Here is a 23,271-nt window from a genome sequence, read left to right as displayed (position 1 = left end):
TACGCTTGGGGGTCCTCTGCTGGGATTTGGCAAGGGCTGGCCCATCCCGCCAGGCGCCCCAGAGTCTGCGGGTGAACCCCCGCTTAACTTTCCAGGCTGTCTGGCCCACATGCCAGCTCTGCCCGGGACCCCTGGTGCCCCCGGCAGCCCGCGTGCCCCCGCCAGGCCTCCGGCCCGGCCCCCCAGGCTCCGGGGGCGGTGGGAGGGGGCGGGCCCGGGGCGGGCCGCTCTCCGAGGCCGCCGCCCTCGCCCCGCGCTCGCCGCGCCCGGTGCCGCCGGCCGGGTTGGAGCCGGAGGGGCGGGGACTCGGGAGGGGCCGGAGCGCGGCCGCCGGTGCCGTTGCGGGAGGAGAGGAGGAAGCGGCGCGTCCTCTGAGGCGTGCGCGGGGACCCGCGAGCGGAAGGACGGACGGACGGACGGACGCGCGGAGGACTGGGCGCCGGCGAGGTCAGGGTCCGGCGGGTCGCGGCGGCGGCGGCGGGGAGGAGCCGGGAATGGGGGCGGGCGGGCGGCGCGGGCTGCGCTGGGGTCGGGCCCGAGACCCCTCCCCTGGCCGGGCGGGCGCGCGGCGAGCGCGCTCTGGCAGCGGAAAGCGGAGCCCGCGGCTCCCTTCTTCCGAGGTCGCTTTTCCTTCTAGTCAGCGAAAAACAAACACCGGGGAAGGTAAAACAATAGCGGGGCCACCTGGGACGCGGCGCGCGCAGAAGCTCCCGCGGTTGGGGCGGGGGCCGGCTGGGGAACCGGGGGGGTCGCGTCCCCACCTGGGACCTTCCTCCCGATTTGCCCCGGCGGAGGGTGGGGCTGTCCGCGGCCCTGGGGCTCGGGAGGAGGCGACGGGAATTCCCAGGAGGGAAGCATTTGGGGAAAGTGTTTCAGGAACAATCGGGCTTCCGACAGTTTGGGCAGGGAAACTGAGGCGGAGGGCAAGGTAGCGACTTCCCAAGGTCAGAATGCGGAGGTTGACTGCCCCGGTCCGGGAACGGGACCCAGGTGTCCGGACCGGCTCAGCGCTCAGCCGGTCTGGGTTTCGTGGCTGTTTTGTTTGCCTCTGACGAATCTCTGTCGTGTGTGTCTTAGGAATCTGCTGGCACCGTGGGACCGTTTCAGGGATGCCGAACGCCAACTTGCTTCGTGTGTCCTGGGCAGGTGTGGGGCAGGTGACGGCTCCCTGACCTACCACCATGGATGGAGACGGACTTTTTGAAGAAGAAACCAAAACAGTTGGTACCAGCCAGGGTGATTTGGCTATCAAAGGTTTTGACAAAACCTGCTTTGTTCCTTTTGGGGAAGCCGAATGAGGGACGTCACAGACACCTTCACTGGGAAGCCAAGGACATTTCTGTATAATCAGTGGATGAAAGGATTCTCTCGGTCTTTTTTCCCCTTTTCCTTGAGGATTAATCCACCGCAGTCTACAATTGCAGTGGAAACTGCAAGGCACGCGATGAGGCAGAAGCCTAGGGAGCCTTCAGAATTGTTCTGGACCCTTCCGGTGGCCTAGGGGAGTTTTAACACATGCCACCACGCCTCCCCCTTCCCCCCAGCTCTTTCCTTCTGATCTCTTCTCCTTAATCTGTTCCCATTTTCTGAGTTAAGTTCTATTTCCCAAACTGTTCTCTGGAGCTATAAGTGGATTGCCAGAAATGCGAGATTAAGAGCTGGAGAAGAGGAAGCGCCCAGTGTTGTGTCTCCTTGAGGCTGCCGACATGAAGTGCTTTTTCCCAGTGCTGAGCTGTCTGGCTGTGCTGGGTAAGTGGCTCTGCCTATCAGTGCGATCGATGGGAAAGTTTAACCTGCTCTTGGTTCCTGTAATTCCTTGTGGTCCTTTCCAATCAACACTAGGCTTTGGGCACACCGGGAGGCAGCGTGTGTCACAGGTTGGCAAAGAGTACCAGAGGGCCCATTTCGGACTCAGGAAGAATGGTGGAATATTGTTTGCTGCCTTTAATGAGAAACATTTGCTATCCCAAGGTGCCTGTCCTGGCCTTGGGGTGGGGTCCCCCATCTGCATATCTGTGGACTTCTTGTAGATTGTGGGCTGGCCTCTTTTAATATAGCAAACATGGATGCTCCCCCCGTTTTCTCTTCTGTGTTGGCCTGCATTAATTCCTTATTGGAAGTGGCAACATAATTCTACACTCTGTTGGGAAAGTTGGTTTGGTGATGATGATGGTGTCTTTTTTTTTTCTTTTAAGGGGGAGGTAGGAGTGTGTGGGATGGGAGGTGAACGGATGCTTTGCTCACCTAAGTGGTCTGTAGGCTAGAAATGTTTGAGGGTACTAGTCTTACACCTCCTCAACAAGTACGCTCAGACAGAGTTCTAGGAGGAAGAGAGGCTGGAGAAATTGAAGCTGCCTAGTAGGAGAAACGTTAGGGTCAGTTTTTGTGCCCCCACTAGAGATCAAAATACTTAGAGTGGGAAGAAGAAACTATGGCCCGGAGGTGTGAACCTTTGACCCCTCTCTGAAGGATTCTCTCCCCAGAGAAGGGGCCTTCCTCTGCTCAACACTTGTCTGTTCTTTTCATGCCATTGAGCACAGTCTTAAGTGTGGTATCTTAGGACGCATCTCGGGTCTAGGATAAACTCACTAGCCAGGATCTGGTGTGTTCTCTTTCTTCATCTCAGAACTCATATCTCTGCCCTCTCTGTATGGCTCGGTCCTTTGCTCTCAGAAGGGGTTGTCACTGCTGCCTGTGGTTTTTGTATCTCCAAATCTACATTTCTTGCACTTTGGGAATTTATTTGTGATCTGTTGCTTCCATTGTCTGCATCCTTGCAAGAGTTAACAAGTGTGTGGAAAGAGAATGGACTTTGGAACTTAGAGGACCTGAGTTCCAATCCCAGCCTCACCATGATTGACATCTAAATCTCAATAAAATATCCAAGAGCTGGCATGGCAATTAAAGGATATAAGGTGTTCTAAATGACTTGACTGCCTTGAATAATGTCTGAAACTCAGACTAAATGTGCTTAATCAGTGGTTCTCAAACTCAGATGCATGTTGGAATCACTGAGGAAGCTTTTCAAAATCCTGATGTTCAGGTGACAATCCCAGACCAATGAAACCAGACCCTCTGGGGGTACCTGTCTTTCAGTGTCCTCAGGTAGTTCCGTGCGTGGCTGAGTTAGAGAACCAGTATGTGAGTTCATTAGTGTCAGGGACCCCACTGCCCAGCACACGCGGACACCCAGTCTGGCAGCGGGTTTAGTCCGTCTTCCGCTCAGCTGTGGATTAGGGTCCAGTGTCTCCTGTATGCTCAAGCAGAGTCTAGAAGGCAGAGAGCTCTCCATTTGCCAGTCTTCGTATTGTGTCTGTATTTGTTATACTGTATTTGTCATTCACTTAGTGTCTGGGTTTAAAACAGCAATTAGTGATTCATATGGATTCAAAAGGACACAAACAAGGAAGGCCCTCGGGGAGGCTTGGGCGTGGGGTGGGGTGTGTAGCTAAGGAGGGAAAGAGGGCTGAGTGGAAGGGTGAGGCCCAGAGTAGGAGAAGGAACCACCAATGGGAAAACGAGAATGTGACATTTGTGCCTTTTGTTTCTTCTGGCTGCTCAAGAAATGTAAGGCTGCCTGCTGTTCCTCCTGCTGTTCGCTCTCTGAGCCACTCTGTGGAGTGGAGCCCAGGCCCTGGCACCTGCAGGTGCTGTCATCCTCCCTCCACCCCCACCTTTATATGCAAACAGGTGCCCTGGAGAAAAATAAGCCTCAAGGTGGCCTTTAGGTGGCACAGTGGCAGAAGGCCAGATGCAGGTGAAAGCAGGAAGCTTTGGAACAGTGGACATGCATGTTAATCTTTGCCTGATTTTGAGCCTGCTGGGGAACCTCATCTTTCCCATCACCTCAGTGGCTCTCAGTGTGGCAGGGGAGGAGCCTTGCCACTGCTTTCTTAACCTGGGAGAAACAGAAGGTATTTAGGGAGGAAACAAAAGCCATGTTGGGGGCTTATTTCCTGCATGCTGTCTCGTGTGGTCTGATTGATGCGTCAGCATTCTTGCTGTGTAATGTGAATTAATGTGTAGTATGAATTTAAACAGCAGAGAATCCCAAGGTTTCAAGCCCATGTGAGTCACATGCCTGGAATAAAATTTTGTTTGTAAAAAGTTGGATAGGGCTAAGTGCTCTGCAAAGTGAGATTGACAGAGGTGCCAGCCTCCAGAATAGCAATTTGAATTAGAAAACCCTGTGACGTGTGAGGGAGTACACAGGCTAAATCTCTGAGATGTAGCTCTCTTGACATCATAGACCAGTGCTTTTCCGCTCCCTTCCTTTGCCAATGTCTAGGATTTGGATCACGTTCCTCTTTTTCTGTCTGTTGGAGTACTGATTCCTGCTCATGTCTTTTTTTTTTTTTTTTTGAGACCAGAGTCTCACTCTGTTGCTCTGGGTAGAGTACAGTGGCGTCATCAGCTCACTGCAACCTCAAACTCCTGGGCTCAAGTGATCCTCCTGCCTCAGCCTCCCAAGTAGCTGGGACTACAGGCACACACAACACCCAGCTAATTTTTTTCTATTTTTAATAGAGATGGGGTCTTGCTCTTGCTCAGGCTGGTCTCCGACTCCTGACCTTGAGCAATCCTCCCACCTCAGCCTCCCAGAGTGCTAGGATTACAGGCATGAGCCATTGTGGCTGGCCTGATTTCTGCTCATGTCTTTGTCCCCCTGAAGCTACATGGCTTTGTACCTGCCCTCTTGACCACCAGGTCTCGTTTCCTTCTGTTGTAGACCTGAGTGCCCCACCCAACTTGGAAGCCATCTGCTGCCATCACAACCCTTGTTCCAATTCCAAACCCACTTAAGCCTGGGTCTGGTTGAGCCATGAAGTAGTAAAGTCTCCACTACTGAGAACAGATAGAGCCAGAGGGCAGAAGATTAGAGAGAGAGTAGGGGCTGGTGTGAATGCAGTATGAGTGTGAAGAAGAGGGAGAGAGAAGGTGGTTGGGGCTCTGCCTGTGTGCAACCTGCATGAGTGACAGTGACATGGGAAGATGACAACAGTGTGGGAGAGAGAATAGGATTCGTGTCTGAAAGAACAGGAAGGGAATAACTAGGAAAGATGAATATAAACTTTAGATACATAAAGCACATTTCGATGTTGTGTAGCCATGAAGAGTTATACCTCCCAGACCAGTGATGATATTGCAAACGATGAAATAGCTTTAAAAGTGTTAGCAATGAAAAATGCAGGAGATTGGGACCTCTCTGGATCAACACAGGAGAACCTGTAGACAGCTAGTGATCATTTGTGTTATCCTCCAGTGGGAAAGAAGTTCATTTGTAGTTTGGGAAGCCTCTTGTTGGAATAGACTGAGGAAGTGATCACTTACTTCCCAGTTAGTTAGGGAAGATTTCTTAGGAGAGAGGCCAGAGGGTGCTTCAGAAAGAGATGGAAAGAAACTTTGATGTACTGCTGTGTGTGACCTCAGAGGCAGGACTGCGGTGATCAAAGGCAGAAGAGAAAGAAGAGGCAGAGGAGAGAAGCGAGGTGGTTTGGAGTAGTGAGGAAAAGGGTTCTGAAGGAAGGGGGGGGATGAGGATCATAATTTCTGGAGGAACAACTACCACTGTCCTAACAGTTATCCCAGAAGTAGTGCATTTCCCTTTCCTGGGGACCATTTGACAAGGGTGCTGGAGAAGGGAACTCTTGTCGGGGGGACTGGACCAGCTAGGATGCCTTGTAACCGTGAGAATCATTGAGCCACCTCTGGGCATCCAGGGCTGTGTTAACATGTCCCAATCTCCTGCATTTTTCATTTCAGCAAGACTACTGTTACTACTGTAACAGTAGTAATATCAACTCTCCTAACTCTAGCCCTTACTATGAGCCAAGCCCTGTATCATTCAGTCTTCAAAACAACCCTGCAAGATAGATGCCTTATGTTATCATCTTTTTTATAGATGGGGATATTGAGGTTTAGGGAGGTTAAGTAACTTGCTTGAGATAGAATACTGACCAGATTGATGTGGTGCTCTACAGTGTTAGGGCCCCAAGCTCCTTCTAGCTTGTTCTGTGTGCATGCCCTAAATTCCCAAGCTCATTTTATGGTCCAAGGTGGCTATTCTAGCCCCCGCCATCGGGAAGGAAAAAAAGGGCTAATGAAGGGCAGGTCCTCCTAATTTAAGGATACTTCCCGGAAGTTACACACGTTACTTCTGCTTACATCCCCATTGGCTAGAACTTGGTCATATGACATACTTAGCTTCGGGGGAGGCTGGGAAATATTATCCTTATTCTGCGTATCCGTATGCCTTGACAAAAACTGATTATTACAGGGAAAGGAGAAAACAGATTTGGGGGCAGGGGACAGCTACTGATCTCTGCCTTAGTTACAAAGTTAGTAAGTGGCAGAGCAGGGTTTTGAAGCCAGGACCATTTGGTTCCAAAGCCTGCGTTCTTTCATCTAACAAGCCCCCTCTGTGAGTCTAAGGCCCAGCCTCCAGCCTCTAAGAAGGCTCATTAGGAAGGTGTGAGTCTGGAACCAACATTTGTTTCATAGGAAGCAACTTAAATCAGCATATAGTGAAACACTACATGTTGTCATTTTATCAGTGAGCACTATAATGTTTATAGAGTGCTTATGTGCCATTCACTGTGGTGAACACTTTACATAGCACGACCTATAAAGTGCTTAAAGACTGTCTCTGTCACAGTCACCCCTGTAGCTCAGAACTCAGCCTTGTGCCTGGCACAAAGTAAGCAGGTGTTCAGTTAATTTTTTGATGAGTGAATGATTTCACAAGGTAGGTGTTGTTTCTGTATTGACTTCCTTGATCACGGTGAGGAAATTCATGGCTCAGAGAGATTAAGTAATTTTGTTCAAAGGAAAAGAGCTGAAAATTTGTAGTGCTTAAATTTGAATCCAAGTTTGTCTGATTGTCGAGTTTGCTCGTTTACTCCACCAAGCAGGGGTCCTTAACCTTTCTTGTGTCATAGATTCTTTTGGTGGTGTGGTGAAGCCTATGGACCCCTTCCAAGCATATCATTTAAAAATGCATAAATAAAAATATGTAGGATGACAAAGGAAACCAATTACATTGATATATAGTTATCAAAATGTTAACAAACTTATGGTATAGCATGCCTAATTTATTAAATAACAAGATCCAATAGCGGGTCTAACAATTTATAGTAATTTTGGTATAGCGATGAGTGTAAATGATATTTTGAGTTATCTGCATCAACTATGATGTGATATGAAAGTATGTGTGATTGCTATTTTAACAGATCACAAGTGTTGGAGATGTTACTGTGTTGTTTGCCTACATTCATAATAAAAGGAATGTTTAGTTCACCTGGAGGCCAGTGATAATAAAGATGTGATTCCCCCCCCCATTCAAATTCACATTCCTCCTGAATTCTATCCGCAGACTCCTACAAAGTTCAAAGTAAAGTTCAGTGTAGGTGGTGGTTGTTGGGGAAAACACTGTGGAAGAGAACTTGGGCTGAGCTTCCAGAAATGGGCATTCTATTCCTAATAGAGTCCTGGTAATACAGAGTCAGCAGTCCTTGTAGTGGTGGAGTAGCCTTTCATGGACTGGAGAAATGACTGTCAGTGGTTTTAAGGAGCAGTTCAGGTGGGATGCTGGTCACAGAGAATTGGCTTAAATTATAATGAGTTTGGGATTTAGGCTTAGGTGGGGTCCCTAGAGCCCAGACCACTTCCACTGAGCACAAGCCTGAGAATTAGAGGAAATGGCTCCAGTTGCTGGCCTCTTATGGTCCCTTGCCTTGGGTGCCCTGTGCATCTTGAATTATGACTCCTTGATTAGTATTTTTAGGTTCCTTTGGGAGTTCCTCATTTGCCACGAGTGGACACCTGTTTCCTTACTGCTTCAGAGTAAGCACAGCTATTCCTTGTAAAGTGTTGGTGTTTTCAATTTAAGGAAACTTAGAACACCTATGTGTGAATGCCCCTCCTCCCCCATTTTCAAAGAAATGAGTGGTTGCATCAAAATCAAGTTTATATTTGTGGAAAATCACATGTTGCAAATTCCCTCATCAAGAACCCTTTATTAAGAGACCAATTGTGGGCCACAGCAGCAAGCACTTAACAAAGACCATGGCAGTGGACCTCCCTTTACTGGAATCCTCAGTTAAGTGGGATTTTGTTTTTATTTTTGAACACCTTCAGAAGGGCAAAAATTACAAGATGTAGTAGCAAGGATTTATTCTCGAAATGAGCTTCCAAGCAATCGCCAGCCCAGTCTCTATGTCTTCCGCATCTATAATTATAGTAGCAGAGGAGAATGATGAGCCTGGGGCACTGCAAGATCCTAAATCAAAGATTAAATTATATTAACTCTACCCGGGCTGGAAAGTGGTCAGATGTATTTTGAAAAGCTTTGTAATAGGCTTTATAATAATGAGAGTTGAAGCAAAGTTTCTTCCTAACCCTGTAATTAAATTCCCTGAAATACTCCATTGCCCATCATGCAGGTGATTGGGGCTCTGCTGAACACCGCCCTTCCCCTGTCCTCTGGGAGATGGTCATCTGAGGCTAGCAGTGACAAACAGTAAACCAATTTGCAAATGGGCAGGAAGACACTGGCGTGATATGTTCTCTGAGGACAGTGTCTACCTGGGGAGAGGAGGCTAGGCAAGTTTGTTCTTGTGTTCAGTGTAGCAGGAGTGAAGGGAATTATCTGTCTGGGAAATGGATGAGGCCAGAGTTAGACTGTGAGTGGTCAGTCTGGGAAGGGTTTCTGGAAGAGCTGGAATTTTAGGCATTTTTAAGTAATAGGAGAGTGTCATCCTGGTGGAATTGTGGGGTGGAGGATACCCTGGGCACATGGGGCTGCTTCGAGACTTGTAAAGGGGTGGAGAAGCCCGAGTGTCTGTGGGCTGTTGGCCCTAATGGTGCTGGTTGATAAGAGTTGGGGTGGTCAGTTGGCATGAGGACTGGGGACTTGGGCCAGAGACAGGTGGAAGACACCAGAAAGCTGTGAGTGAGTATTCTGGAAGACCGCTGAGAGAAGTGGCCAGGAATGGCATAAGGCATTCCTGGAGATGGGGGGAGGGGGTCCAGAAGGTGAAAGTTAAGGGTGGCCTGTTCCTGTACCAAAGGAAGAGCTTCTGTGTATCCATCAAAACATAATCAGAACAAAGACATTCTAACAAAACTGTGAACTCACAGAAGCCAGTGTGCAGTCTCCTAGTGGCGTCCTCTTCCTCTTTCTAGTGGTGTCCTGTCAACTCTCGGGTCCCAGGCCTTCTCTTTACTGAAACAGCACTGTCTCTGCTCTCAGCAGGGCACTGCGTGCACCTGTGGCATGAGGCGGGCTCCCAACTCCTTCTCAATGATCCCTTTCATTCACTCCCCTTTCCCTAGTAGCCCCATATTTTGAAATCTGCTCCCCAGACAGCACTGATTAAGTAGTAATTAACCTGTTCTTCCCGCGTGATAACCAGCATGACCACTCACACTTGATGTAGTCCAATTCTAAAGTGAAGTTAGTCTGGTGCTCTGGGTTGCTGATGACCAAAGCACACATGTGCCTAGGTCAGGTCCCTTAGCTCTGCGCCTGCAGTTTAGGGACAGTGGTGTCATTGTTAGGTGTTTTTGAAATCTCTAAGGTGAACGGCTTCCCAACCCCAAGTGCTGCTTTAGGGACCTGGGATAATGTAGGTGGTATTTGCCCATTAATTATTTGCATCGGTGACCTTGACTGACTTTGCTAGAATACACTTTCAGCAGGGAGAGAAAAAGGAGATCCAGAGTTGAGCAACCATCTTTTGCTGCAGGTCAGACCAAACCTACCCTATCCCAGCCAGAAACAATCTACTCCTTTTTTAAAAGACTTTTAGAGAATGAAATTTTACAACCTCTCTTAGTATAACAACCCCAAAAAGAAATCTTGATTTTCAACGAAGATTTGAATTAAGTCATAATTTAAAATAGCAAATAAAATGCTTTAGGGTAAAGTATTTATTTATACTTTTGGATCTAAAAGTAAGATAAAGAGATATTGGTTTCAACTTCAGACAATAGCTTATATTTGTTTGCTTTATTTTTTGCATTTTAATTTTTTGACAGAGGTAGCAGGGAATATAATTTTGTTGTAAGAATATAGAAAATAAAATGTGAAAGTTCCTTCCTTGTCCCATTCCCTTTATTGAATTTGATATGTCCTTTACAGCTTGATATATATTCTTTCAGACCCCTTTCTATGTATGTAATCACACAAATACAGATTTTTTTTTTCTGACATAAGTGGAAGCATACAGAACATATTATTCAATGACTTGATTTTAAAGGGGTGATTTACTTCACTGTTTTTTCAGGCTTAATTTTATGGCCATATCAGAACTGATTTGGTTATTTTATAGCTAGTTGAAGCTGTAATTTGTGAAATCATTGGGGAGTAGTGAGCCTCATTCAGTAGCAATATAACAGAATAATTTTGTCTTGCTAAATCAGGAGAGCAAGAGTCATAATAAAAATACTACCCTTAAATTTTAATGTATTTAATGAGAATAACTGACTAGTTTATTCTGAATATTTTCTTTAAAAAAACCCCATAAATTTAACAAATTAAGCACAGTCATATTTTATTGACTATTTTTCTATAATTTTGAAATTATGTTAAATTAAAATGAAGCCTATTTAAAACCTGTTAGGAAGGGAACCATAAATACTGGGTTTTGTGTCCATTTCAATCAGCTGTTCTTCTTGTTTGTTCATAGACTAGAAAAAAATGAAAAGTTTTCCTGCATTTTCAATTCCCAAATGATTCCTCCATTTAGAATTAACTGGACTAGAGTAACCTCTAAGGTTACTAGCTACCAGCTCCGCATTTAAGACTTTAACCCAAAGTAAGAGAAAAATTTTTTTCTAGCCCTGCAGAAATAGCTATTGCTGTAAAAAGATTATCATTTCAAAGTATTGGGTTATTCTCAAGTTCACTGGTCTGACTTTCTTTAAAACCTCTGAGAACAAAAGCAGGTTTCTTGGACAGTTCACCTTCAGACCTGATTTTTAAAATAGTTGCTCTTTTGGAGAGGTGGTTGGTAGATTCACATATCATAGACAGCCTTTCTTAAACATCAGGGTTTGACCTTCTACCGCCTGTCCGGAGACCACTGGAAGTAGCCCTTGTTCTGTTAGAATCCACTAATAATATTTTCCTAAGAAGTTCATTCAACAAATATTTGATTGCCTACTGCAAGCACTCATTGCTCTGTTATCTCATGTCACAGAAGTTAAAATCACCATGAACATTTGAAGTAGTCACCTGTTACGTATTTTTAATCTTTAATAAATAGAACAATTAATTAAAAACACTCTGACATTAGGGAACTCTTTCTCATCCCTAAGGTAGGTCTTTTTTCTTGCTATTACCTAACATCCTTTCTTCCTGTTTTGTTCTCAGCTCTTCTTTACAGCCCAGAATTGCCAATATCCTGGGCGGCCCTGCTGAAGGGCCTTTTAGGAATAAGACATGAGTACCGGTGCTGGGGGGGACTGAGGGGGCGATGAGGGGATGTTGAAGGGCAGTAAAGGGCAAATTCTTTCTCTTGAAAACACGCAAATATCCCGAGCCCTGGATATGTGGAATGTCCTTATTAACTGCTGGGGATGTTGTCTGTCTATGGGAATTGGGAATTTCATTCTTGGCTCTGAATTTCTAGGAAGCCAGAGCAAAGAGAAATAGAAATACAAAAAATCACATACTTCCCACCAGATAGGAGACAGCATCTATGCTGGGCTTTCTCCTGAGGATCCTTACACTGGGGTGGGGTAATGGTAGGTTGATTCATCTTCCCCACACCTGCAGTGTGACGCCTCTCGGGGCTATGGAAAGGGAGCTGAGGGGACATAGCCCAGGGCCCTCCCCAGTGTTGGGGCTTGTTTTCCAGAAGCTGCTGTATCAGCTCAGTGAGGGGCAGGCTTGGAGGCCTTTCTGGTTTTCCTCATCGGTTTTGTTTGGCAGTGGTTTGGTGTTAGTTTGGAGATGGTGGTCTGCTGGGAATTCTGCTTCACAGATGGACACGTTTGTTAGTGTGAGGAGTGATTGTGCAGATATTCATTCCAGGTGCACCCCAAACTTGATAGCCCTTTATGACACTATTTAGAGATGATTTGCCGAACAGTTTCATAATACCTTCTGATGTTTCAGTACAAAAAGTAGCTTGCTGAACAATTTTGCAGTCTGTCCTCTGGTATTTCATGACTAAGAAGCAAGATCACGTTCTGAGCACCCTGCCCTTTCTCCTTCCCTCTGTTGGAGCAGGTGATGGGCTCTGGCTGGGTGTTCGAGTGCCGCTCTGGCCAGGAGTGCCTTGGCACACTGGGCTTCTGGAAGGGAGAAAGGTGATCGAGAACTCATGTGCCTCTACACCCGAGTTCATTTTGGAAGAATCTTTGCAGATCTTGTGCTTGGTCCTCTTATTCCAAAGGTGAATTGTCCTGGAGTTGAGGAAAGACTGCGGTAGCTTGGGTGGGGAGAGTGGAAGGAGGGCTGGAAGATGCCCCAGCAGAAGATGAGAGAGGGACTCTGGTGCACGTTGTCTCTGTTTTAATTAAAACATTACACAATACAAACATTTGCCTTTCCACTCTTACCCCTGCCACAGAAGAGCCATCATTTCCCACATTTGGAATCTGGGGAGAATGGGGCCTCATTTGAAGATAAGACCAGATTCAGTCCCTGCTTTGGGGGGAAGTAAGTAAATATGAGGGCCCTGGGGGTTGTGCTATTTATGGTGAATACGGTAGAATGATATGTGCCTCTTTGTCTGTCATTTACATCCTAGAGCTGGTGCTGTGCCCATCAGTAATCTGACTCTTGTTTTCTTCTGCATATTTTCCGTTTTGCAAATGTATAGGCATTCAGCTTTAATCAAGTAGGCTTTTACTCTGTGATCTGTGACGGGGATGACTGAAGTCATGTGGGGGATTTTAAGTAACTAATCTCTTAAGACATTCAAAGTATAATCTCCCCTAGCCCGAGATCATCCTGCCTACATCCGAGAGATTTGTGAGGTTCTGCAAGGGAGGCTGGACGGGGACTTTGGCATCCTTTGGAGAGACCTAGTGGCCTCCTTGCTGGCGACAGGTTTTTGTTTGCTTTTGGCATGGGGACAGGGCCTGCTGTTCATTTGCCATGTCAAGGGAGTTCAAGATGTTCTATGAATGTGGCCAGTGTGTTACTAGCTCTCCATGCTGGTACTGAGAACAATGACAGGCCAGACACGTGAAGATACTGTCCGAGCTCATTGATGTTTGTGCAGTGTGTGTCCAGGGCTGGCTCTCAGGGAGATGCTGCAAAATAGACAAGAGGCCTGCTGGTCAGTGGTGTTCACTGACATTTTTCCTCAGATGATATTAGATTAATCAAAAGATCAGTGGTGCAGGAGCTAAAATTTTCATGTTCTGTGCTTATAATTTGAATTTGACTTCATACGTATGTCATCTGTTGTACTAAATTGGATTGCAGTTGTTCTTCGAGTTGTCATTTCTTTTTTTCTTCCTTTCATGTTTTTTTTTTGAGACAGGGTCTTGCTCTGTTGCCTGGACTAGAGTGCAGTGCTATCGTCATAGCTCACTGCAACCTCAAACTCCTGTGCTCAAGCAATTCTTCCTCCTCAGCCTCTACTATAGGTGCAGGCCACTATGCTCTGCTTATTTTTCTGTTTTTTTTTTTTTTTTTTTTTTGGTAGATACAAGATCTCACTATTTTGCTCAGGCTGGTATTGAACTCCTGACCTCAAGTGATCCTCCTGCCTTGGCCTCCCAAAATGCTAGGATTATAGGAGTGAGCCACCACCCCTGGCCATTTCTTATTTCCTATTTCCATCCACTTTCTGTTGTTTGCTCAAGTTCCTGCTACCAAAGGTGTCCTGAGAAAGAATTTGGTGACCATTACTCTAAGTGCAACCTTTGATATTTTCTCTTAATATGATGGTAAAATCTCTAACAATGTAGATTACTGAGGAAGATTAGTTTGAGTTAGTAAAATGTCTGAATTATCAATATTTTTCAAGAACTTCAGTGTTATTACTTTTAAGTAAATACTGTAACTTAAACTAGGCTAATAGAAAGCCTAATAAAGATCCTTGGGGGATCCTGCTTTAGGATAGAGATAAGAATGATTTGCAATTAGCATACCAATTGTTTATGTAAATGGAGTTTCTGAAATACTAGATTGAGCTTGAAAACCCTTTGTTCTCTTAAGTATTTTATTTATTTATTTATTTATTTATTTATTTATTTTTTTATATATATATTTTTTTTATTTCAGCTCATCATGGGGGTACATAAGTTTAGGTTATATACATTTTCCATGTCCCACCCATCCCCCCGAGTCAGAGTCCCAAGCGGGTCCGTTCTCATTCTCCCGACAGTGCACCTGGCACTCATCATGTAGTCATACCTCCATCCCCTCCCCCCCCCACCTCCCCGGGTCTGCACCTTCAAGCCTGACCATTCCCCAGAGGGTGTGCAACGCACTTATCATGTAGGCATACACCCATCCCCTCCCCCCACCCTCTCTTAAGTATTTTAAATAGTCCCTATGAAACCCCATGTGTACTGGTAGCAGTATATATTCAGTATAAAGACCTGTTTTGTGAAGACCTAACTCACCTTTATCAGCAATATCAGAAATTCTAAGTTAGCGAAGTTCCTGATCCTCACCTCTCAAGATCAAGTTTGGATCTTGCAGCCAAATGCTATAGTACCTGCAATTGTCTGTTGTAACACAAATCAATACGTTTAACAAATATCTAATGTGTTCTGCTATGTGCTTGGCAGTGTGTGGTTTGGAGGAGAGATAACCCTCATCCTTGTGTAGTTTATAGGCTAGCAAAGAAGTCAAGCAGTAAACAAATAAATCCATATATAATTAATTACAGTCCTGAAGCTAGATTGTACTTTTGAAATTAATGCTTTAATACACTAGGCTGTAAGTTCCATCAGGACAGGGGTTATGTCTGTGGTATTTGTCATGGCGTCCCAAGCCCCTCCTTGGCCCACTGCCTGGCACAGAGGAAAGATTAGTTGGCACTGTAAGACATTGCCATTTTCATAGGTCAGATATCAGCAGTGTCATATGGCTCAACCTGATGGTTGCTCAGTCAGTATGTATTGAATGTTGAATGCAATGAGGTCTTAAAATAAGCTGCATTTATTTATCTATTTATCTATTTATTTATTTTTAAGCCTCCCATAAGGATAGAGTAAGCTACATTTAACACAGTTTTCTGTAGCCTAGGAAGTTCCAGCTATGGTATTTTAAAAGGAATTTCAAAACTTCAAGTAGCGAAAATTTGTGGACGTGAGATATAGACATGGGGTATCAGTGGGGCTGGAGAGCCTTGTGTCCTGTATATTTTCCATGCAGTTCTTGGTACGTGTCCCAGCCTCAGGTGGAGGCATGTGTATTTTGGGGCTGGCGTGCTATCTATCAGTAGCCCAGAGAAGCTGGGCGAGTGTGCTGGAGAGCTGATATGGAAGGCAGGGAAAGGAGCTGTTTGGCTTGAAGCAGAAAGAGGGAGGGGAGAAATACTGGCACAGCTGACGGAGCCATCCCTTTAAGCCCGAGTGAAGGGAGCACTTACTTTTCCAGACCAGGGCTCATGAGTTCATGTACTCATTCTGCAGATTTATGCATGCCCACGATGGGTTCAGATGCTAGATAGGCACCAGCATTCCTCATCATGAGCCTCCTTTGTGCCTGGAACTTCTGCCTGATGGGTTGTGAGCTGGGCTGTAGACCACTGGTCCATCAGAGGCAAGGGTTGAACTGAGGAGAAGGCCCCAGCTGGGCCCTGCTGGGAGAAGCCCAGCCCCCTGGCCTGGGTCCTGCTCCCTGTCTGTGGAACTGGGAGTCGGGCCCAGGCCAGGGCTTGGACCAGAGCTTCCCAAACCTTCTCTGCTAAGAACTTTTTTGCATCTGTTTGATCATAGCCCTCTTTCCAGTTTCCATGCACAAATGTCCAATTGTACTACCCTATTATAATGCACACTGTTTGCTCATACCCACAGGATAATTTCTAGTTCCACAGCTATTTGTTGAGCATCCTTATGTGCCAGCACAGGAAGGAGGTGGCGAGTGAGGGGGAGACACAAATCCATGATATTGGTCCCTGCCTATGGCAGACATGGTTGGTTCCGACAACAGCCATTCTTTTCTCTTCCTGCTGCCAGTTTGGTTGAATGCTACGCCTCGCCCTGCCACCACTCAAGGGAAGGTGACCCTGCTTCCAGCTCTCGGGTAAATGCTGATTGAGCAAAGCCCAGTGTGGAGGCCTAGAGTTTAGATGTGGGCATGTGGCGCAGTTTCAGCCATTGAGATATGAGAAGAAGTCTGCTGGGAGATTCTGGGAAAAACGTCTTCTGTTGTAAAATGAAACACAGAAGGGACGGCTCCTTTCACTAGAGTCTTGGAAGGGAGGCAGCTGTCTTGTCACATTGAAGAAAGCAAGTTTGTTAGGGCTGTCAGAGCAGAAAAGATGGGAAGAACCAGGGTCCTTGATGCCCGGTCCCCTGACGTCTGAGCAGTCCAACCTCCACACTTTTTGTCCTCATTGTTTAAAACAGTTGCGTTGGTGTTTTCTACAACTTACAGTTGAAGCCAACCTATATTAGACGCTCTCTCAAGGGAGCATGAAATAGGATTTCTTATACAACAGTACACTTCAGATTATCATCCAAAAGCATGTTATTCAGAGCCAGCGCTTAGCCTTGTGGTAAGCCAGAAAAGAGAGGGGAAAGTATGCTGGCAGGAGAGAGAGATTTGAGTGAGGAGATTGGAGCAGATCCTGAAGCAGGATTAGGATGCACGTGGGCAGAGCAGGAGGGCCTTCGGAGGAAGGGAATGGCATGAGCAAACCTGTGAAGGCAAGAGTGGACGTGGCACCGCCAGAAGACGGGGAGATTATGTCCTGACTAATCCGCAGGCGGATCCTCCCACGGTGGTGTGGAAGCTGGCACGCGCTGTGTGCAGTGAGGAAGTATTGCGGGCTCTTGAGCAAGGGGGAAGCTAAGGAAAGTGGGTCTTGGAGGGAGGATTAGGATTAGGTAGCTGTGTACCAGGTCATTTGGAAGGGGGAGAAAGTAGAAGCTGAGTGACCAGTTTAAGCCAGTGGAATAATTCAGATTTGAGTTGAAAGGTGTGTGGGGGAGGTGGAGATATCAACAGAAAATTGTAAAGGAATGAAATAACTAGTGTAAGAGGGGTAAAAATGGAAATTTAGGAGAGGGGATTGATTTTAGGAAGATGCTGTTTGGTTTTTGCCACTGGGGCTTTGAGGTAATGATGAAAGATCTAAGGAACGAGACCTTGAACTCATCTGAAAACTGGGCTAGACTTTGGGAATCAGAGGCCAAGGCTTGAGGAAAGGTGGCAGAGACAGAGCTCACCAGGTTTCACATGCTGCCCCGGACCCCCCAGCCTCCCTTAAGGCTTGGCTGGGGCCGTGTGACTGGTGTTAGCCAGAGAGTGGGGGGGGAGTGACCAGTAAGGAGCCCTGTGTTCCCCCGTCTTCCTCCCATGCCATCGCAACCTTTGGCCAAGGCCAGGTGGTGTGGCCACAAGAGGAGGAGGTAGTCCTTCCAGCATCGGACTTTGATCCACCTTCCCCTGGGAAGTCCTGGTGCAAGCGAGGTCTGACTCTGTAACAGGGTGGCACTGCCACCTGCCATTTGTGTCGGGCCTGGGTGGTGTGTGGTCTTCAGGGTACATTTGTCCTCCTTCTGACTTGACGTCCTCAGGGGTCTGCAATGAATAGGAGGGAGCTTGCCAGCCGGCTTTCATTCTGCCTCTAGGACTGGACTCCCAGTGTTTTTGCAGGACAGGTTACATCCTGGCTTTCCAAGCCCCTTGAGCTTTCCAGGGGAGGGGCTCCCTCTTCATGAGCTGTGCCGGTGGGATGGCTGCTCTCTCCGCAGGTCACCGGAATGCCAAGTGGCCTGCAGAGGGGCATGTTTGGGTGGCTAGTTTCTAGTGGTGATGAGGGTGGATATCTCAATTACCTGACTAAACGTGGAGCTTTAGGAAAAGGTTCCAGCCCTCCAGACTTGCCTAAAAATGAGGTGCAAAGGCCATGCTTTTAATCTTTCCCACTCTCAAAAGATTCAAAATGCACCTTTTCTTAAAGGCTCAGCAGTCCCGAGCTAGACACTTAAAGTATACACATTCTTTGTTACGTGTTGTATTCATTTTGCCTGGCTGACTCACACTGTTTTCCTAAGGGCAAAGGGCCCCACGAGTGCTGGGAGACATTTGGCATCTGGTTTTCGTCAGGCAGCAAGTAAAATGCCGAATCTGATCTTGCTTTAAACAAAGCAGAGTTAGATGCAAGGGAAAGGCATTTGAGAAGTGCCTCTCCTGCTCTGTGTGTGATCCCCCGTGTGACCAGCTTCTCCTCCAGCTGAACACCTTGACTCCATAAATACCCAGAGGAAAACTTTCCTTCAGACTTGGGAGGCAGCTGGCATTGCCTACTCTGGAGCTTTTGTTTAGGAGTTTGAAAATTTAAAGGCAGGGCCAACACTATTTCTCTGTCGAATGGAGAGTTGCATTCTTATTTTTCTTCCACTTTCAACAAAACCAGGGTGTCACAAGTGTTTGTCACTGCCATTCTGTTCACAGGCAGCACTCTTCTTTTACACTGGCTCTCCCTGCTTCCTTCTACAGGCCTACAAGGCCTGAGTTTAATCCTAGGAAGAATGATCCTGGAGCTTTCCAGGATCCAGCCGGCCTTTCATCTGTCTGTCTTTCCAATCATCATTGCATCTGTCCACCCAGCCAACATTCAATAAACGGTTGTTATTCAGCCGGCAATATGATTTCGCAAGTTACTTAACTTTTCTAAGCTCCCATTTCTTCATCTGTAAAATAATAGGAAATACTCCTAAGAGTAATTGTGAGAATTATATGGGGCCATCCAAGGAAAGCACTTAGCATCGTGCCCTGTACATAGTAAATGCTCAGTAAATGGTCATTGTTATTATTGTGTTTTGTTTTGTTTTTTGAGACAGTGTCCCTCTGTTGTCCCTGGTAGAGTGCAGTGGCGTTATCGTAGCTCACTGTAACCTCAAACTCCTAGGCTCAAGTGAGCCTCCTGCCTCAGCCTCCCGAGTAGCTGGGACTACAAGGGCGTACCACCATGCCCAGTTAATTTTTCTATTTTTAGTAGAGACAGAGTCTTGAGCTTGGCTTTCTCAGGCTGGTCTTGAACTCCTGAACTCAAGCAATCCTCCCACCTAGGGCTCCCAGAGTGCTAGGATTACAGGTGTGAGCCACCTTGCCCAGCCATTATTGTTGACCAGAGCCAGGGTTGCCACCCTGGTCAACTTACTGGCCACAGGTTGCCTTAGACACAGTACGGCCATTTGGAAATTGGATTTAGGACACAATCGCATAGTTGTGAGCCATAAAGTTATGACCTTTGGACCACATTGTCACCTCCCTCCAGATATCTTGCTGTTCTTGTTTCCGTCTTGATGAGGTCATTGTAACTGAGCTCCAGAAATCTTGGAGCTGCTAACCATGCACACTGGCCACTGAATGTTCACCAGCCTCGGATGTTGTTGCGAGCATGGGCAGCTTTGAGGTCATTCTGCAACTCCATCATTTGGGCATTGCCGTCTGGGCCTCACCTGGCCTTCGGCTTCACCTTTTTTGCCACCCACCATGCCTTTACCTCTAATCGTCCCACCAACATTTACGTATTTTTATTTCTACCCTTCTCCATCTACGTGGTGCCTCTTTCTGTCAGCACCACTGCCCTCTCGCTTGCTCTTTGGGATTTCCTTTGTGTTGCTTCCTCGCCTGGTGCTTGCAGACAGCAGTGTTGACGTCATCTCACGTCCTGTGCTGTGTCTGGGGGAAGAACTTGCATTAGCCATTTGAGTGTACGGTGATGGTAAAGCATCTCATCAGAGGTGTCCTGGGGAAAGTGAGTGATTTATCACCGGCTGGTGGACCAGGGGCAGGGTTTGGGGAGTTACCTGAATTACTTGAGTTACTGTCGCTTGAAACAGGCATCGCGCAGGCAAGAACACGCTGGTCAGCTACCAGGTTGTCCCGGATAGTCACATTGGCCACAGACAGGACCCGGTGTGTTCCCTTTGCTGCCTTTGTCACCTCAGCTTAGCTCTCCACCCTCCTCTGTCTCTCACCACTGACAACTCACTTGATTCTGCCTCTGGCAATCTTGGTGACCTGTGAATACTCTTTCATGCCACCTTCTGCCTGGTTCCACCTCTCGTCCAATAAATTGAGGAAATTCTCTACTTTACAGTTAGTGAGCCAAAACCTAACCCTGTCTTGGCTGGTAAGTGTATTATGCTAAGAAGAACTTTTGGAGTAAAATCAGACATAATAAAGAACAGGCACGTTTAGCTTCCAAGGATTTTAAGGTTCTTAGAAGTCTTTTGGATCCCTCCTCTTTTTCTCCCTCCCCCTCCCCCCCCACGTCTCCATCTTCCTCCTAAAAATAATGATAATAGCATTTCACCAGAAGCTCGGCTCTGTCTGTTCCGGCGCCTGTGGGAAGTGACAGAGGACTGCTGAAACTTGGGTTCCGTTTCACAGAGCCCAAGGGCTCCCACAGCAGCAGGGACAAATTACAGTGTGTCATAAAGGAGACTTTGTCTCTCTCCAGCCCGGCTCTGTATTTGAGCCCGTGTGTGTAGGGAGGGGCTGCAGTTGTGGGAAGGCACTTGGATGACCCCTTGTTAAGGTGGAGGAAATGAGAGGCCTGAGGCCACAGCTGGCTGGCCTTGAGCAAAATGTCAAGTCAGCAGCATTTGGGCCCACAGGGGGCTCTCCCCACAAGACTCCTGCCAGCCTCTCTCCCAGAGCAGCTACGTTCCGGGCTTCCCAGCCTCCCACCCAGGCTGCCCTCCAGGTCTGGCCGCTCAGCCTCTGTCCCTTGTCCTCCCCAGCATTGCAGTGCTTTACTGAGTCCCCTGGCTAGTCCCTGACCTGGCTGGTTGGGAGGTTTCGGTCACTTACACTGAGGAAGGGAAGCAGAGGCAGACTTTTACTGAACCCTCACAGCGTTCCAGGCTCTGCGTTGCATGTGTGCTTTCTGATTTCATTCTTAGTCACCCTGCCAGGGCAGTTTACACAGCCCTCTCCACAAATGAGGCAGGCAGGGCCTGGCAAGCTTATGTGATTTCTCCAGTCCCAGCCAGCGTGGGCTACTACTTTAAGCTCTAGATAAGGAAAAGGAATCCAGTATTTCTAAAATCTGCTTTATTGTGGTATAATTTACATACAACAAAATTCACCAGTTGTGAGGGTGCAGTTCTTTGAGTGTTGACACATGTGAGCAGTTGCCTTACCAACATCACAATTAAATAACGCACAACTCCGTCATCCCAAAAAGTTCCCCTGAGCGGCCGCTGGCATCTGGGGATGTGGATCCTATCACTACAGTTTTGCTCTGAGCGGAATGTGATACATGAGTCTGGCTTGTCTCCCTCTGCACAGGGCTTTGAGATTCATCCATGCCATTGCGTGTTGAGTTCGTGCTGCCTTATTGCTGAGCAGTGTTACACTGTGTGGACGTGCCATGTTTGGCTCATGCATTCACCAGCTGATGAACATTCGGGCTGTTTCTAGTTTGGAGCTGTTATGAATAAAGCTGCTATGACATGTACAAGTCTTTTGTGTGGATATAGGTTTTCATTTCTCTTGGATAAATACCTAGGAGTGGGATAGCTGGACCATTTGGTAACTTTATGTTTAACTTTGTAAGGAACTGCCAGACTGTTTTTCAAAGTGGCTGCACCATCCCATATTCCCACCAGCTGTGTTATGAAGGGGACCTGATACTTTTGACTTCTAATCTAGGTCCTTTCTCCTTATCCCATAGCTACAGAGTTAATGGCTGACTATCATGTTAATGTGCCCTGAGCCTGTCCTTTCAACAGGGGATTTTTGGGAAGCTTGCCCTTTTGGAGCCAGTCACTGGTGGGGAGGTTTTCTGGAGGAGGTCCTTAGTCACACAGGGCTGCCTCCGCTGATGGCTGGCCACCACGCACCCATCCTCCTTTGCTGGCTGTCCTCTCTGCCAGCACCTTGGTTCATAGTTAAGATTCACCTGTGGAATTCCCCACAGCTGTACCTGGGACCCACGTGTAGCCTGGGGACGCTTGAACGGTCCACTCCTGTGCGGCTCACCTCCCTGGCTTTCACGGGCTCCTGGCCAGAGCTGGGGTTAGAGACGCCTCTCCCAAGTGAACCTGAATGCACACGCTGACACCGCTCAGCCCCGTCATGGTGTGGGGGTGGGGGGCGGTGTGCTGGTGTGGGGGGCGGCTGCTGTTTTATGGTCCGTCTCAGGTCTGGAGCTCGCTGCTCAGACCTCTCCTTAACAGGCAGCCAAATGACTGCAGTTTCCTGCATTGCTTTCCTGTTAGGTCCCTTATGTTTTGCAAGAGCCAAAAACACACTGGGGTGCTATCAAGTTACAGTCCTGCTCTGATGTGGTGTCTTGGGGAAATGGAGAGAAAGATTTTGAGGAACATGTGGTTGGGCTTACTTTTTTTGTTTGTTTGTTTGCGGCAGCCTTTCCTGAGTGGGGACCACTGATAATTAGGTGTTCTTTGGTGGAGGGGCCCAGATGAAAGAAAGCGTGGACCCCTTTCTAAAGGATTGCTGTCACGAGTGAGAGCAGTGAGCACAGAGGTCTGTCCTGCAGCGTGTGCTCAGTGGAGCAGCCTCACCAAATCCGTGCACTTGTTTGGGGCAGGCAGAGACCAGCTGATAAACTTGCCTGCTGGGCTGAAAAGAGAGTCCCTTGGAATTAGAATTGGAAGCTCTGGGGAAAAGGTTTCCTGCCCTTTTCCCTGATTCCTGCAAACTTTATGACCTTGGATTAATCATCTGACTTTTCTGGATTTCAGTTTCCTCACTGTGGAATAAAAATGGTGATACCTGTTTCACAGGGGTTGGGGGATCTGCCGCACGTCAAAGCCCGTTTACACAGGGATGAGATGAGGCCTGGCGTGGCCACCTCCCTGTGCATGGCTGTGGCTGGGTGGCAGAAGTCACACCCAGGAGGCCCCCAGCGGTTCTCCTTGTCCTGTCAGTCACTGAGCCTGCACTCCAGGATACCCCTGTGGCTGGGGCGTCACACTTCCTGCTGTCCCCTCAGGCTGGCAGCAACAAATGTACAGAGGACAGAGCTGTTGAGGAGCGATTGGGAGTCCAGGACACAAAGGGCTGGCGGGTGAGTGAGTCAGGGCCTCTGGAGGTCACTGGATAAGTGTCCACGCTAAATGGGATTACGCTGTGACTGAGAGGCGTGG

General features: G+C 47.5%; 1 protein-coding gene across 3 annotated transcripts in view; it reads left to right on the top strand.

Moving 5' to 3' along the window:
* The first annotated feature begins 318 nt into the window (after window positions 1–318).
* The window catches only part of IGSF3 (immunoglobulin superfamily member 3), an 87,463-nt gene continuing 64,510 nt past the window's right edge, over window positions 319–23,271 (top strand). For all 3 annotated transcript variants that reach the window (XM_045546909.1, XM_045546907.1, XM_045546906.1), the window contains exons 1-2: window positions 319–447; window positions 1,078–1,749. In XM_045546909.1, the coding sequence (XP_045402865.1) occupies window positions 1,707–1,749 (43 nt within the window). In that variant the 5' untranslated portion in view covers window positions 319–447; window positions 1,078–1,706. The remainder of the gene's footprint in view (window positions 448–1,077; window positions 1,750–23,271) is intronic.

The sequence above is a fragment of the Lemur catta genome, chromosome 3, assembly GCF_020740605.2.
Source record: "Lemur catta isolate mLemCat1 chromosome 3, mLemCat1.pri, whole genome shotgun sequence".
Lineage (NCBI taxonomy): Eukaryota > Metazoa > Chordata > Mammalia > Primates > Lemuridae > Lemur > Lemur catta.
The sequence above is the reverse complement of the archived record's forward strand: the minus strand, read 5'-3'. Positions and strand labels throughout refer to the sequence as shown.